The sequence below is a fragment of the Babylonia areolata genome, chromosome 20 (genome assembly GCF_041734735.1).
Source record: "Babylonia areolata isolate BAREFJ2019XMU chromosome 20, ASM4173473v1, whole genome shotgun sequence".
In the NCBI taxonomy this organism is placed as follows: Eukaryota; Metazoa; Mollusca; class Gastropoda; order Neogastropoda; family Buccinidae; genus Babylonia; species Babylonia areolata.
The window spans coordinates 5,492,967-5,508,704 of NC_134895.1; the positions used below are offsets into that span (position 1 = coordinate 5,492,967).

At 45.6% G+C, this 15,738-nt stretch overlaps 1 protein-coding gene across 3 annotated transcripts in view; it reads right to left on the reverse strand.

The window, feature by feature from the left end:
* Window positions 1-15,738, reverse strand: part of LOC143294925 (protein mono-ADP-ribosyltransferase PARP14-like) — a 90,668-nt gene that overhangs the window by 40,255 nt on the left and 34,675 nt on the right. For 2 of the 3 annotated variants that reach the window (XM_076606439.1, XM_076606440.1), the window contains exons 10-13: window positions 10,674-10,768; window positions 8,539-8,766; window positions 3,686-3,907; window positions 3,049-3,124 (exon numbers count right to left, since the gene is read on the reverse strand). In XM_076606439.1, coding sequence (XP_076462554.1) covers window positions 3,049-3,124; window positions 3,686-3,907; window positions 8,539-8,766; window positions 10,674-10,768 — 621 coding nt within the window. The remainder of the gene's footprint in view (window positions 1-3,048; window positions 3,125-3,685; window positions 3,908-8,538; window positions 8,767-10,673; window positions 10,769-15,738) is intronic. The other variant, XM_076606441.1, reaches the window with a different exon arrangement.

The window sequence follows — 15,738 nt, forward strand, 5'->3', positions numbered from 1 at the left end:
GACGCTGAGCCAACCTTGGATGAACTCAACACTGAGCCAATCATGGATGAACTCAACACTGAGCCAACCATGGATGAACTCAACACTGAGCCAACCTTGGATGAACTCAACACTGAGCCAACCTTGGATGAACTCAACACTGGGGCCAGCCATGGATGAACTCGACGCTGAGCCAACCTTGGATGAACTCAACACTGAGCCAATCATGGATGAACTCGACACTGAGCCAATCATGGATGAACTCGACGCTGAGCCAATCATGGATCAACTCGACGCTGAGCCAACCATGGATGAACTCAACACCGAGCCAGCCATGGATGAACTCAACACTGAGCCAGTCATGGATGATTCGACGCTGAGCCAACCTTGGATGAACTCAACACTGAGCCAGCCATGGATGAACTCAACACTGAGCCAGCCATGGATGAACTCAACACTGAGCCAATCATGGACGAACTGGACGCTGAGCCAGCCATGTATGAACTCGACGCTGAGCCAATCATGGATGAACTCGACGCTGAGCCAATCATGGATGAACTCAACACTGAGCCAATCATGGATGAACTCGACGCTGAGCCAATCATGGATGAACTCGACGCTGAGCCAATCATGGATGAACTCAACACTGAGCCAGCCATAGATGAACTCAACACTGAGCCAATCATGGATGAACTCAACACTGAGCCAACCATGGATGAACTCGACGCTAAGCCAACCTTGGATGAACTCAACACTCAGCCAATCATGGATGAACTCAACACTGAGCCAATCATGGACGAACTGGACGCTGAGCCAGCCATGTATGAACTCGACGCTGAGCCAGCTATGTACGAACTCGACGCTGAGCCAACCATGGATGAACTCAACACTGAGCCAGCCATGGGTGAACTCAGCACTGAGCCAGTCATGGATGAACTCAACACTGAGCCAGCCATGGATGAACTCAACACTGAGCCAGTCATGGATGAACTCGACGCTGAGCCAACCTTGGATGAACTCAACACTGAGCCAATCATGGATGAACTCAACACTGAGCCAGCCATGGATGAACTCAACACTGAGCCAGTCATGGATGAACTCGACGCTGAGCCAACCATGGATGAACTCAACACTGAGCCAGCCATGGGTGAACTCAGCACTGAGCCAGTCATGGATGAACTCAACACTGAGCCAGCCATGGATGAACTCAACACTGAGCCAGTCATGGATGAACTCGACGCTGAGCCAACCTTGGATGAACTCAACACTGAGCCAGCCATGGATGAACTCAACACTGAGCCAGTCATGGATGAACTCGACGCTGAGCCAACCTTGGATGAACTCAACACTGAGCCAGTCATGGATGAACTCGACGCTATATAATAATATAATTGTATTTCGAAAAAATGAACATCTTTCGGTTGGGAACTACCGATGTGAACGTAACCAAAAACAACAAAAATTTATGATTGACACGGCATGGGGACGAAATGTGCAGAAAGGGGAAAAGGGGGTTGTCAACGTTCTTAGAGATATGCGAAAATTAAATGTATATTTACCCTTTACTCTATTGGAAACTGTTTAATACGCAGAGAAAGCCAATGCTCACATATGATGCAGAAATTTGGGGTACATAATGACAATAAACACATGGAAGTCACTGATGCATTTGCATTAAAGCATTTTTAAACGTACTCCTTTGTTCTTCCGATACAATAGCATACGGTGAAACTGGTAGATATCCGCCGAAAGTCGTATAGCTATTAAGTACATTAAGTATTGGTTAAAACTGTTAAATTACCGCCGACAAGATTGTATAAACTGGCTTACGAAATGCTACTACAACAGCATGAACAAAGAAGGAAAACTTAGTGTAAAATAATGTATAATAATGATATGGTATCGTATGATCTACCAAGGAGTCGGCAGTATATCACATTCATTTCAGAATTCAAGATTCGTCTTATTAAACGCATACATACAAAACTGGCATTTATGAAACAGAAGTAAATACAAAATATAGGCCATTTTCTCATCCGAAAAATATACTTCTGTCACAAGAAAGAAATGGCTCCGATGCCTTCTTGCTCTCTTACGATCTAGAACGCTCGAGTAAAATGCAAATAAAACATGGTTTCTTGAAAAGAAAAAAAAAGAAAAAAAAAAAGAAAAGCGAATGATAATTTATGTCAAATATATCGACAGAATTTTGAAAACTAGGTTCATTTTGTTTTCCATTGCAAGGAATATAATGCTATTAGAAATAATTGTAGATTATTTTCATATCTGTTTGCAATTAGACATGATCTAGTTGATGTCCTTGCATCAGAAAAAAGCGGACATTATACTGTCACTCTTCAGATATATTGCAGATAAATATAATGGAAACGATTGATCTCATTACAATGTTAACATGACATAAACATGATGTGGAATAAAAACACACAATAACCCAAAAGATAAATCAGTAATCAAAAAGAGGTTCAGCTACACAGTCGCTTGTTCATGCCCGCATTATCAACGTGTTGGGTTAATGCAAAGATGAGGTATCTGCATCTGCTTTTTTTCGCAAATGTTGTGTAGCGTATATGGAGCAGTCTGCACGCTTTTACACCTGAAGACTTCAACTGATATAACGTCAGTTAACTGATTGACATGCATTATTCTTTTCCGTTTCCTTTTTATCGCTTACATGAGCTGAATTATCTCCCTTGGCATAAGTTGTAAATAAATTCTCTCTCTCTCTCTCTCTCTTATAAACACACAACACACACACATTTATATTTAGATATGGATACACAGAGGGAGAGAGACAGAAAAAAAGACACACACACACACACACACACACACACACACACACATATATATATATATATATATATATATATCTGTGTGTGTGTGTGTACATAATATATATATATATATATATATATATATATATGTGTGTGTGTGTGTGTGTGTGTGTGTGTGTATTCAACACCTTGTAGCCCATGCAGCCCACACGCATTCTCCCACCAGTAGAGAGACAGAGAAACAGTCAGACGTACTGACCAAAAAACTGGTTGCTACCTTGGACAGCTGGGTGGGTGTTCACAATGGGTGAAGCATTGGGACTTGGTACCTGGGTGTTCACACTGTGAAACGCCTAGGAGAATTTCCAATACACCTTTAAAGAAATCGCTACGGAGGTACACTAAACATAATTGTGATCATTCTTACCACAAAGGAACAGACTGATACGCGCGCGCGCGCATGTGTGTGTGTGTGTGTGTGTGTGTGTGTGTGTGTGTGCTTGTTTGCTTGCTTGCAAAGTTTCGTTCGTCTGAGCAATTTGGGGAATTTTTCTTCTTCACAGACAAAACAAAATTAGTATTAATGGCTTTTTCTGTCACACCAAAAATATATTCACTACTAATAGGTTTATTACTTACCAGAATAGCGTAATGGAGAAAATAGTTTTTGGATATTACAGCGTTCGTAAATTGGGTGTAATGTCTTGATAATCAAATAACAATTCACGCTGTAAAGCAAAAGTTAAGAGTCATATTCTTGTTGACAGACAAAATATTTCCAGATAAAAAATAACTCTTTAGCGTTTACGACATACATACATACATACATACATACATACATACATACCGAAACAGTGTTATTGCAGTGACTCACACTGTTACCAGACATGAACCAAAAACGTCCCTATATTTACCTGTAGGGCTGCTTGGTCCGTTGGGAAGACAACAAAAATGACCTTCCTGAGGGATGTGGACGGGTGGGACTGCTCAAACTGACCAACAGCCCGCAGCATGGTCTGAGCAACCTCGTCTTTGGGGTAGCCTAGAGCCCCAGCACCCAGAGCTGGGAAGGCAATGGATGTGTAGCCACGTGTGTTGGCCTCTGATAAACACTTCTGGGTCACCTTGTACAACAGCTGAAAAGAAAACGATATCTGAGTGGTAACATTTTCTGCTTCATGTCTTCTTTTGTTTTCGTTGATGGGCAGCAAATCGCCATTCACTGATTGCCAGGAGCGGAAGGTTACCTTATTATCGGTCTTTGCACCATTGCTTTCGATCCTTACTCGTTTCAACGTTCGTGTGGTGAATATTTCTTGTCTCCAAAACTCACGAAATGTGTGCTGGCATGGACTATGGTCCTACACACACAAAAACATTCAGCCGTCACGACATTCTTATTTCGTACTTTATACATTGTCGTCTCTGGTCTCACCAGAGGATACAACAGAACACGGAGTAGGATTTCCTGTCAGAAACAGCTTGCTGGGATCATATCCCATCTTTCAAGCTCCACTGCTCAGCGTTGATAGTCAGTCTACTCAGCGTCTATGCACAATCTCTGACCTTCTGCTCAAAAGCTAAGGGTAAGTTCTATGACGAAATCAGCACTGCCATGAGGCGCATCCTCAAAATAAATGAGCAACTGTTTTTCCTTGTCAACTTCAATGCCAGAGTGGGTGCCGATCACAACTCCTGGCCCACCTGTCTGGGTCAGTTCAGCACTGGGAAGATGAACGAGAACGGGCAACGCCTGTAGAAGTTCTGCTGCCATCATGGCCTCTGTGTCAGCAACATGTTCTTCAAAACGAAACCCAAACACAGCCTCATGGAGACACCCACAATCCAGGCATTGACACGAGCTTGACCTGATCCTCACCAGGTGCTCTGGCTTATCCAGTGTCAAGCTCACACACATGTTTCAGAGTGCGGGTTGTAATGTTGTCCACTCCTTGGTCTAGCAAGGTGAAACTGTGAGGAAAGAAGTTGTACTCCTCGAAAAAGGAGGCAGACCTCCCATGGACACCAGCAAGACACGCGAGCAAAACAAACAAACAAACAAACAAAAAAAGCGGAGGGATTTGCATGCAAGATAGAAAAATCACACCCAGGCCCATTCAGTGCTCATGCCTGTTAAAGATGAGAACACTTCAGGGATTTGTCTTCGATGCTTCTCTGTCCACCTTTGGCAAGATGACCAGCAAATCGGCAGTTTGGTTTGAGGCGCACGCTGCAGAAATGACACCCTCAATCAAAGAGTAGACATGCCCTAGCAGCAAACAATACCTGCCCTGAGAAAAGAACCTGCAGATTCTCCTGACTGCCCTCAGCAAATTCCATCAGTGTGCTAGTGGTGCGCCAGTGACAACTGGCTCTGACTCCGATCTGCTCCGAAATACAGACTGAAGCTGACACAGGCAACATCAAAGGGGATGTATGATGGAATCAAACAAGCACTGGGTCTCACACAGAAAAAAAACAACCCATCGATCTAAAGTCTACCACAGGCAAGGTCATTCAGGATAGAGCTCAGCAGATAGTAATGGACAGAGCACTACCCTATGCTTTATGCCCGGGAAAATGTGGTTACCGAATACGCTCTGAGCGCCATTGAGTGCCCACCTGTGTCAGATGAGCTCCACAGAGATCCCACCCACGACGAACTCGATGATATTCTGGAATCCCTTGCCTCTGGCAAAGCACCGGAAAAAGATGGCATCCCTGCTGACGTTTTCGAATGCTGTAAGGACACCATCAGCACTGAGCTAAATAAGATCCTGTGTCTCTGCTATCATCGTCACCTTGTACAAAAACAAAGGCAACAGGAGCAATTGCAACAACTATCGCGGCATTTCACACACTCAAGAAGCTCCACGTTCTAGCTGAAATAGTCTACCAAGAATCACAATGCGGATTCCACACCAACAGGTCCACCATTGACATGGTTTTCTTCCTCAGACAGCCGCACGAGCAATGCAGGGAACAGAGACACCCCCTCTTCATAGACCTTACAGAAGCCTTCGACCTCGTCAGCTGGGACGGCCTCTTCAGAATTCACCCCAAGACTGGATGCACACTCAAGCTTCTTAGTATCATCAGATCCTTCTATGAAGATATAAATATGAAATGCACTGTTGTGTTTGCTGGTTCACCATGGGCACTTTTTTCATATAAAGTTGAGTACTGCAAGGTAGTGTCCTTGCCCCCATCCTGTTCGGGATCTTCTTTGCAGTCCTGATGAAGCATGTCTTCGGATCTTCCACAGAGGGCATTCACCTTCACACCAGGTCAGATGGAAAACTCTTCAACTTCATCAGACTAAGAGCAAAATCCAAAATTAGGATGAAATGTGTGTGATTTTCTGTTGCAGATGACACAGCAGTTACCACCCAGCCAGCCAAACACCTTCAGCAGCTCATGAGACGCTCCAGCAAGGCTTGCCGAGAAGAAAAAGTCATGGGACAGGACGTGGACTGCCCACTAAACATCAGAATCCCTATTTATGAACTGGACGTTGTCCATGACTTTATATGCCTGGTTTCAATGATCTCGGGCACTATTTCTCTCGATACTGATCTAAAAAGAGCATATTGGCAAGACTGCTAGCACTCTGTCCAGACTGACAGAGTATGGAAAAACAAGCAAGCTGACGGAACACACCAAGGTTCTGGTCTACAAAGCTTGCGACATGAGCATCCTCTTATGCCACAGTGAAGTATGGACACTGTGTGTCAGATGGGAGCAAATGCTCAACGTCTTCCACCTGCGCTGCCTCCAACGCATTCTAGATATCTCTTGGTATGAAACAATTCTCCAACAACACTCTCCTGAAGCAAAGACAAATGTGCTAGCTCGGACATGTGCTAATGGATGACGGCTAATTACCCAGTGATATTCCTGGGTGGAGAGTTGGCCCAGGGAAAGCGTCCTGCAGGCAGACCTGAGCTACGCTACAAAGATATCTAGAAAAGAGACCTGAATGCCCTGGTCATCAACTCAGACACGTGGGAAGCTGTAGTCTCTGAACGTTCATCCTGGAGGCAGGCAGTAAAGAAATACCTCTCCAAAGTTGAAGAGACATTAGCCCGGAGACAATGCAGCACAGAAAAAAGACCCAGAGTCCAACAGACAGACCAGCGTAGACTTATCTGCACAAAGAATGAGAGACTGTCATTCTCCAGTAAGCCTGTCAAGACACAACCGATGAAGCACCAGAAAAAACTACGACTTCTGTATTGTCCCCGACATAAACCACACACCTCTCCACTATGAAACTTAGCATTCTTCTTTAATACGTTTTAAGAATTAGTGAAGAAGAAACCGTCTGTGGACAGTGTTTTTCGAGAAATGTGTGCCAGCTTTTGGAATGGGAAGACTAAACCTCACATTTGGTTTGGACCACATGGTTTCACATATGCTCTGTAGTTTGAATGTTTTTATTTTACGTGTATCTGTGCCGTGTTGGACTGAGTTGCGAAGGACTCCGTAGGTCGCTATGGTTTTTGGATGCCTCGTCACTTGTCAAGAAGTCATCGTGACGTGCCATTGAGCACAGAAAACTTCAAATAGTAAGGCTAACTTCCATCAGATTTTTTACAGCACCTATACCAGATTTTTTACAGCACCTGTTCCTTTAATACTGGCTGCACCTACTGAATCTTCCCAACCGCCTTGTCGAATGTAGAGGGCGCACTCATGGTCTGTCACTGTCCTGATTCGGTGCAGCCCGTGAGCAGTCCGTCTCTTCAATCCACTCTTTGTCCATCGGAGACGTGGGCTTGTCCTTTCTGGTGGTGGTGTCGTCGTCGTCATTTCTTTGGAAACCAATCTTGCAGGTGACTCTTACCTACCTTGCCTGGCCTACCTGCCATCCGTATAACTTACCTGTTTACCTGCACTGCCTGCCTGGCCTGCTGTGGCTGTGGTTAACCCCAGACACTAAGCACTGTGACCCAACTTCTCCATCTTTCCTGTAGCAACACCCTCACAACAAGCCACCAGTGTGGAGGCAGTCCTAAACCTCTGCCTCGCCAACACCTCACCTGGAGTCGCCAGATCCGTTATTCATTCACACTGACCATGGCTAATGCACACACTGAGACGCTGGTGCACTATGGCCTTGAAGGTATTTCAATACGTTTATTATGGACATAATCTGATTCATTTTTCTTCAACCACTGCATGGTCAAGTAAAGACCTTGGTTAGTGTTATCTTGATATCAGTGGAAAAGAAACCTGGGTAACATAGAGTGTAATAGTTTTTCTGGTCATGGTTTTTCCATTTGTTTGTGTAGGGTGATCAAAACAGTGTTTCCAAAAGTTCTTTTAGAAGAAATAATTGATTGCAAATGACAAAATATGGACAGTCATATTCAAATTATTGAAATGTTTTCATTGTTCACATTGTTAAAAAGGAATTATCTAATGGAAGTCGAACTGTTGTTTGCTTTAAATATGAACAGTTTTCTCACATCTGCAGTAATAACAATTTCCTGTGTCAGGTAATACTGTGCATCATCAAAGGTTTAAAACCCACCCAGAATGATCGGCATATTGTTTGTGTTGATCTGCTGAGGAAGACGAACTGCTGTATGTCTTTATGGTCAACGCAGTCCGAGCAGAATAAAGAAAAAGATATTCCTTTAAATATTATCAAGGACCATTTTCTGGGCTTGTTCTGATTGTGAAAACAATGAATGAAACAGTAATATGAAATTCTGCTGAGTATCCACACAATGAACAAACCGAAACAAGATAAATGTCTCACCTCAGCAGCGGTCTGGGCAGCATATCCACACAGACACACATGAAACACATGTTTACACTGCAGTCCGTAGCCTTTGGTGATAGCAACATCACCAACGTTGACTTTGTTGGGATAGTTGTTGTTGATCTCCACCTGTAGCTCAGCCCCTGCCTGTTGGAGAACTGACTTGCTCACAGCTCCATTGCTCAGGTTCAAATCTTTACCCGTTGAGTTGACGATTACATCTGCCTGAAAATAGTTAAAAGAAGAAACAAAAGTATCAACACATCATATATATATATATATATATATATATATATATACAGAGAGAGAGAGAGAGAGAGAGAGAGAGAGAGAGAGAGAGAGATTGATTCCTCTTTTCTTTATTTCGTGTATTCATTTTGTTTTATTTTATATGTTAATGTTTTTACACAAACCTAGTGTAGGTTCTGAAGTCCTGATTAGTGTGTTGCATTTATGTGAGGGTCAGGCATCTGACACTTGTCTTTATACAGCAGCCGTGGTACAGCGTATTAAATCAGTCCACACGCTCTGTCACCTCCTTGAACCTGAAACTGATTATTTTGTCTAATGATTTTATTTCAGTTTGTATTAATGTTCTACACAAACCTCTCAAGGCCTTATAGATGTGGTGTAGTGTATAGATAGATCAGTCCACACGCTCTGCCACCTCCCTGAACCTGAAACTGATGAACGTATTCATTTGATGAGCGGAAGCAATGGTTAGCAGCTAGAAAAAGAGATGGTAAACTCTGACTGCAATCCATCGACAGCCCAGTGAAACGGTCAACCTCAGAGCATGATGGCTCTGGAAGCCCTGTCCTACCCACAGGGACATGGTTCCACTGCTTTGTGCATCATCTTCAGGGGAAGGAAGGAAAGGCTGTGGGAGTAAACCGAGAGAGTAGATCAGGAGAGAAGCATGAAGGGTGGCTGAATGCTGGCAGCAGGGCTTACCGCAGCAGTCCTGCAAAACACAACGCGAGGTAGGAGAGGCTGACAGAAAATGAGATGGGAGAACGATGGCCCAGAATGGACAGGCCTTAGACTGAGCGACGCCCTGAGAGAGACCAGGAACAGGGAGAAATGGAGAGAACTGGTTGCCAGGTCATCAGTGCTGCCCCCACTGTCAGGGAGTACGGGATAGAAGAAGAAGAAGAAGAAGAAGAAGAAGAAGAAGAAGAAAGCCAATCCTGGCACTTCCAACTGCTGTGCTGGTGGCAGGCGTACTACTTGCACAGCAAAGAGGAAGCCTGGTGGTTGGATCTCAGTAAATAACATGTCCAGACTTTCAGCATGGAGCGGACACTCCGCCCTGACAAGTGCCGACAACACGGAAGGCAAGAAGTGCGTGATAGATGTCATGTTCAAATGTCGACGAGTATGACACCAATGGTGGTCTGAATGGTGGAAGATCATTGCGTCCCACTGGTCAGCACCACATTCACCAGACAAAGAGCACATGGAAGTCAGAGCTGCCGTTCCAAGACTGGAAGACATTGCAGATGCTGTTCCAGCTCCATGACATCAACACTAACAGGTGCAATTCATCATTTTAAGACAGCTGGAGGCAACGACCGCAGGTTACTTTGATATTCTGTCGTCTTACCCTCAGAACACCAATCAAAAGAAAGCAAACATTTGAAATTGCGTTCAAACTGAATATCTATGCCTCTTGTGCCATCAGAATATTAGCACTTTATATAACCGTGATGCGTTCTTGAACATCACAAAGCGATTCCAATAAACAGGCGTTTTCGTCTTCAGCATTACTCACGGTTGCTCACAAAAGTCAGCTGCTCACAAAAGCATTATTCACGGTTGCTCACAGAAGTTTATTAAATTAATACATTTAGCAGAAAATCAATTCGTAAACTGTTGCATTTGGACAGTGTGGCTTACCATGTTAATCCATATTGCCGTTGTTTTATTTATTTCTGGTTCTTATAGCAAACAATCACACTAATGCAAACAATGACAATATCAGTCCTAGGCTACAGTGCCAACCAGAAACTGAGCAATAATAAACACAGTAAAACCACCCAGGTAAACAGTACCAGTAAAAATTTCCAGCATTAGCAACATTTTTTCGCCATGTACATTTTAACCCAGCGATGGCTGTATTAAGCACCCACCTGCTGCTTTGCGAGTTCTCCCGTCACAATGGACACGTCCACGACAGAGGTATGTGGAACTGTAGCGGCAGCTGTAGCAGGCAACTGAGGACCTGCTGTGACAGATTAAAAAAATATAGGTGTATTGATATAGTACAGCAGAGTTGTCTTCACACACACACACACACACGCACACACACACCACCACCACCACCAACAACTGAAATACTCGTATGATACAGTATTTATGATAGAATGGACACAACCCAGAGCGTGTGAATCTTTCTTGTTTATTCTCCAGATCTTCCCAGACAAAGCCGCCCAACCATTGGCTTGGTTTCGTATGACATAATTTCGTACAATGTATAACATCCCCCTTCTTTCAACAGAAGATCCAATTTTAATAACATTGAAACAATCTACTCAAAATTAAATTGCTCTGTTCTTGAACACGGAAACTGTCATTAAACTAGCACATAACTTGTGCATGCAAGAAATAACGAAAACGAAAAGTAAAACAGTTTCCTTGTTTCAGTACTGCGAGGGGTGTGTGTGTGTGTGTGTGTGTGTGTGTGTGTGAACAGTCTGTTAGTGTCACTCTTCCCTGTATCTCAGGGGCTTTCTCACTTCCCTGCCAGAGCGCATGGTGTTGCGTGGGGGAGGGCTCTCTGCCGTGAGTATCTGAGTGTCTGGGGGAACGGGGGAGCTCTGGCTGCCTGCCGACATCGACTTGTCTGTAGCCGGTATCTCCTTTGGTCCAATGGTCTGCTGCTGTGTCGGTGCATCTCTTGACTCGGACGTGCCGGTACTTTCCTCTCCTCTGACGCGTTCGCGCAGGGCGATCCTGTTCCGGCGGAGTGTACTGCCCGTGTACGTTCTGACGTTGTATGACCTAGGAGTGGAGGCTTTGTTCACCACCTGCCCTGGCTCCCATCTTTTGGTCTCCTGGTTCCAGATACGAATGCCCTGTCCTGGGTAGAGTGGGGGGAGGTCACTGGAGGCAGATTTGTCATAATTGGCTTTAATAGTCTGTCGTCTCTCGTCCAGCTGTAGCTTGTACTGTTGATACTCAGCGAGCGGCGCTACCCGCGAGGGTAGGAGGGTGGCTAGGGGACGACCGAAGAGCATTTCGGCAGGGGATGGGAGCTTGGGGTCCACAGGAGTGGCTCAGAGGTTGAGCATGGCGAGCTGGAAACCTTTTCCTTCCCTGTCACATTTCTTGATGGACTTCTTGACCGTCTGCACCTGGCGTTCTATGAAGCCGTTTGATTGGGGGTATCTTGGGGATGAGGTAATGTACTCGATGCCGTACTTGTCCATGAGTGCTCTGAAAGGCTGGCCTTGGTACTGTGGCCCGTTGTCGCTGACAATCTGGTCAGGCCGTCCGAACATGGCGATGACCTTCTCCACTTCATCCGCTATGGCTTGGCTGGACGTGGTTTTCATCTCGGTTACAATGGGGGTATTTTGAGAAATAGTCTGCAATCAGGAGGAAGTTGCGGCCTTCAATTTCAAACAGGTCTGTTCCTAATTTTCTCCAAGGGCTGTTGGGAATGTCGTGGGGAAGAAGGGGCTCACGCTGGTTTGCACTCGCGAATTCTTAGCAGGTTGCGCATGATTTGACTACTTGCTCAATGTCTCTGGAGATGTTTGGCCAGTACGCACATTCTTTGGCCAGGAGTCCCGTGAGATTGATGGAGTTGTTTCAGTACATCCTGCTGGAGAACCTTGGGTATGATTACCTCCTGTCCTTTGAAGATGATCCCATCTTCTATTGCTAGCTCGTCTCTGAATGACCAGTATGGTCTGACAACTGTCGGGAGTGCTTTAATGTTGTCTGGCCACCCGTGAACTATGGTCTCCATCAGACTGTTCAGCACAGGATCAGTCTTGGTGGTTTCACGCAGCTGGTATAGCTTCTTGGGTGTGAAGCTTATGAAGTCGTACTGACAGAAACCAATCTCGTCCTCGGAGAGGTCTAGGCCGTCCACACGGAGGTCGAGATCAATGGATGTCTTGTCTGCCTGGGATGGAAGTCTTGACAGCGTGTCTGCGAGGGTCATGGATTTCCCGCTGCGGTACTCCACCTCGTAGTCGTATCCCTGGATCTTTTGTAGCATGCGCTGGAGACGTGGTGGGGCTTTGAACAGTGGCTTCTGTACTATCATCTCGAGCGGTTTGTGATCCGAGATCGCCTTGAAAGGCCTCCCGTAGAGGTATGTATGGAACCGTGTGATTCCAAAGACCACCGCGAGCATCTCACGGTCGATGTTTGGGTAGTTGCTTTGTGTGGAGTCAAGTGACTTGGATGCGAAGGCGACCGGATACCCATCCTGAATGATGGCTGCACCCAGGCCCTTAATGGAACTGTCGACCTCCAGCACAGTCGGTTTCTTTGGGTCATAGAACTTGAGGCATGTGGTTGATGACACCAGTTTCTTGAGGTTGTTGAAGCAGTGGATGAGGTCTTCTGATATGATGAATGGCACGTCTTTTTTCAACAGCTCCCTCAGCGGCTGTGACTCCTTGCTGAAATTTGGGATGAACGTCGACAGATACGTCATCATGCCGAGGAATCTCTGTAAGTCTTCTTTGTTTTCAGGGATTGGCATGCTCTGAATGCCCTGGATTTTGGCCGGATCTGGACGAATCCCGTCCTTGGAGTATATGTTCCCAAAGAAGGAGATCTCTTCCTTGCGTATGTCGCACTTTTCTGAATTGAAAACGAGCCCACACTGTTTGGCTCTTTCCATCAAGCGCCTGAGGTTGTCGTCGTGCTCCTGCACATTCTTGCCATGCACGCACACATCGTCTGTGATGCCGGTCATGCCTGGAAGGTCTTCCAGGATCTCGTCCATTCTTGCTTGAAAAATGTCTTGCGATACACGCAGTCCAAAGGGGAGTCGTTTCCAACAATAACGACCAAAGGGCGTTCGGAACGTGGTCAACAGTTGGCTTGGTTCGTCGAGGTGGACTGACCAGTACCCTGCCTTGGCGTCCATCTTGCTGAATACTGACGATCCAGTGAATTTGGGATTGATCTCTTCTAGCGTAGGGATTTTGTGGGGACATCGCTTCAATGCTGCGTTGAGCTTCTGGGGATCAATACAGATACGGAGAGAGCCATCTTTTTTCACTGAGTAGGCTAGGCTGGAGCACCAGTCTGTGTGCTCTTTGACCTTACGGATGACTCCCTGCTTAACCATTTTCTCCAGCTCTGCTTTTAGCTGTTCTTCAAGGTGCACAGAACATTTTCTTGGGGGATCAATGGAGGGTTCTGCTCCCGGTTTGGTGTATAGCTGGGCTGGGTTTTGGAAGTCCCCAAGAGTGTCAAACTGGCCTGGGTAAGCCTGCTTTAGGCTTTCAATTGATGAAACGTCTGTTGTGCTGATTTCGCTGCAGTTGATAGTCACCAACCTCAACTTCTCACAGGTAGGCAGACCGATGATGCATGGGCCTTCTACGTCTACCACGTAGAACTTGGCTTTAGTGAGCTTGCCCTTGTGACTGAGCTCAAGCTCGAGGCTACCATGGCAAGGAATCTTCTGCCCGTTGTACACCGTCAGCTTTGTGTTCTTGACAGGTGTGATAATTTTGGATGGATCACGTTTTCCATACAGCTTCCTGTATGTCTGTAGAGTTAGAGTGTTACCAGATGCCCCAGTGTCAATTTTCAGCTTAATTGGTATCTTGCCCGTCTTTCCTGGGGCTACGACATCCATCGTTGTGAAAGCTTCACTACGGACGCTGGAAATGTTGATTGTGTCATGTTGAATGTCGTCGTCATCACTTGTGTCTTCAGTCTCCGACGCCATGTCCTGAATTTTCTTTCTGCCTTTGGTTTTCTTTTTGCTATCACTGTTTGGTATGCGGGCCAGGTCTTCTCTCTTTCTCTGTCTGCATGCTCGTCGCCAATGTCCTTTCTTTCCACAATGGTGACAGGTGCTGTCGAACGCTGGGCATTTCCGTGGATCATGGGAAGTATTACAATTCCCACATGACCTGGTCTTCCGTACCTGCTTGTCGCTAAGCAGGTCAAGCTTGTGTCCCCCTGTGCTAGGGTTGAGTTGCTGAAGCTTGCTGCGTCCGGCAACTATGGCTTGGTATCGTCTGCCTTCAGCAAGAGTGTCGGCCAGCTTGTACCCTTTTGCCTTTCCCAGCAGGTCGCGTTGGATGTCCTCAAGTGGAGTGGATGCTATAATCAGTTCTATCAGTCTCTCTTCCATCTCTGTTTGGTCAAACTCGCACTTCATGGCCAGAGTGCGCACTCGCAGGATAAAATCATCCAGAGTTTCATCCTCGCGTTGCCGACACTCCATCAGATGTAAGCGGTGGACTCTGAAGTTGATCTTGGGCTTGAGTTGGGATTCGAAGAACTCCCACAGCTTGTCTGGTTTGCGTTTGTCCTCCTCTGACAGGCCGGACACTTGCAGTCGTCTGGTGCCCTCGTCACCTATGCCGCGCAAGATCTTGAGCGCTTTTTTGTTATCGTTCTCGATCTCTTCGTCTTCACAGTATAAGGAGAAAATGCTTTTGAACAATTGTAAAGCTTCCTCGTGATTGTCAGTAGCCCAATTCATTTGAGGTATGCGTGCAGCAGCCATCATTGTGTAATGTGTATGGCTGCAAGAGAGATATTTACGTCTGTTTGATGTGTCACCAGTCTGTCTCGTATCGTGTGGGTTACTCTTTGGCGATAAAAGACGTCATAGCAGCGCCGTTTTGCGTCATCGTCATGTCGCGTCGAGATATCGCAGCTATACAAACTGTTCTTGTTTTGTGCATTGATCTAAACAATGGCGATTTAGCGTCTTTTTCGCCTTCTTCAAACGTTTATGTTTACTTGCGGTTAGAAGCGTTGAACTGCCAGTATCCCACCGCTGCCACCATGAAATACTCGTATGATACAGTATTTATGATAGAATGGACACAACCCAGAGCGTGTGAATCTTTCTTGTTTATTCTCCAGATCTTCCCAGACAAAGCCGCCCAACCATTGGCTTGGTTTCGTATGACATAGTTTCGTACAATGTATAACAACAACAACAATAACAAAAATTCGATTCCTGATTAACCCTAGCTGTCC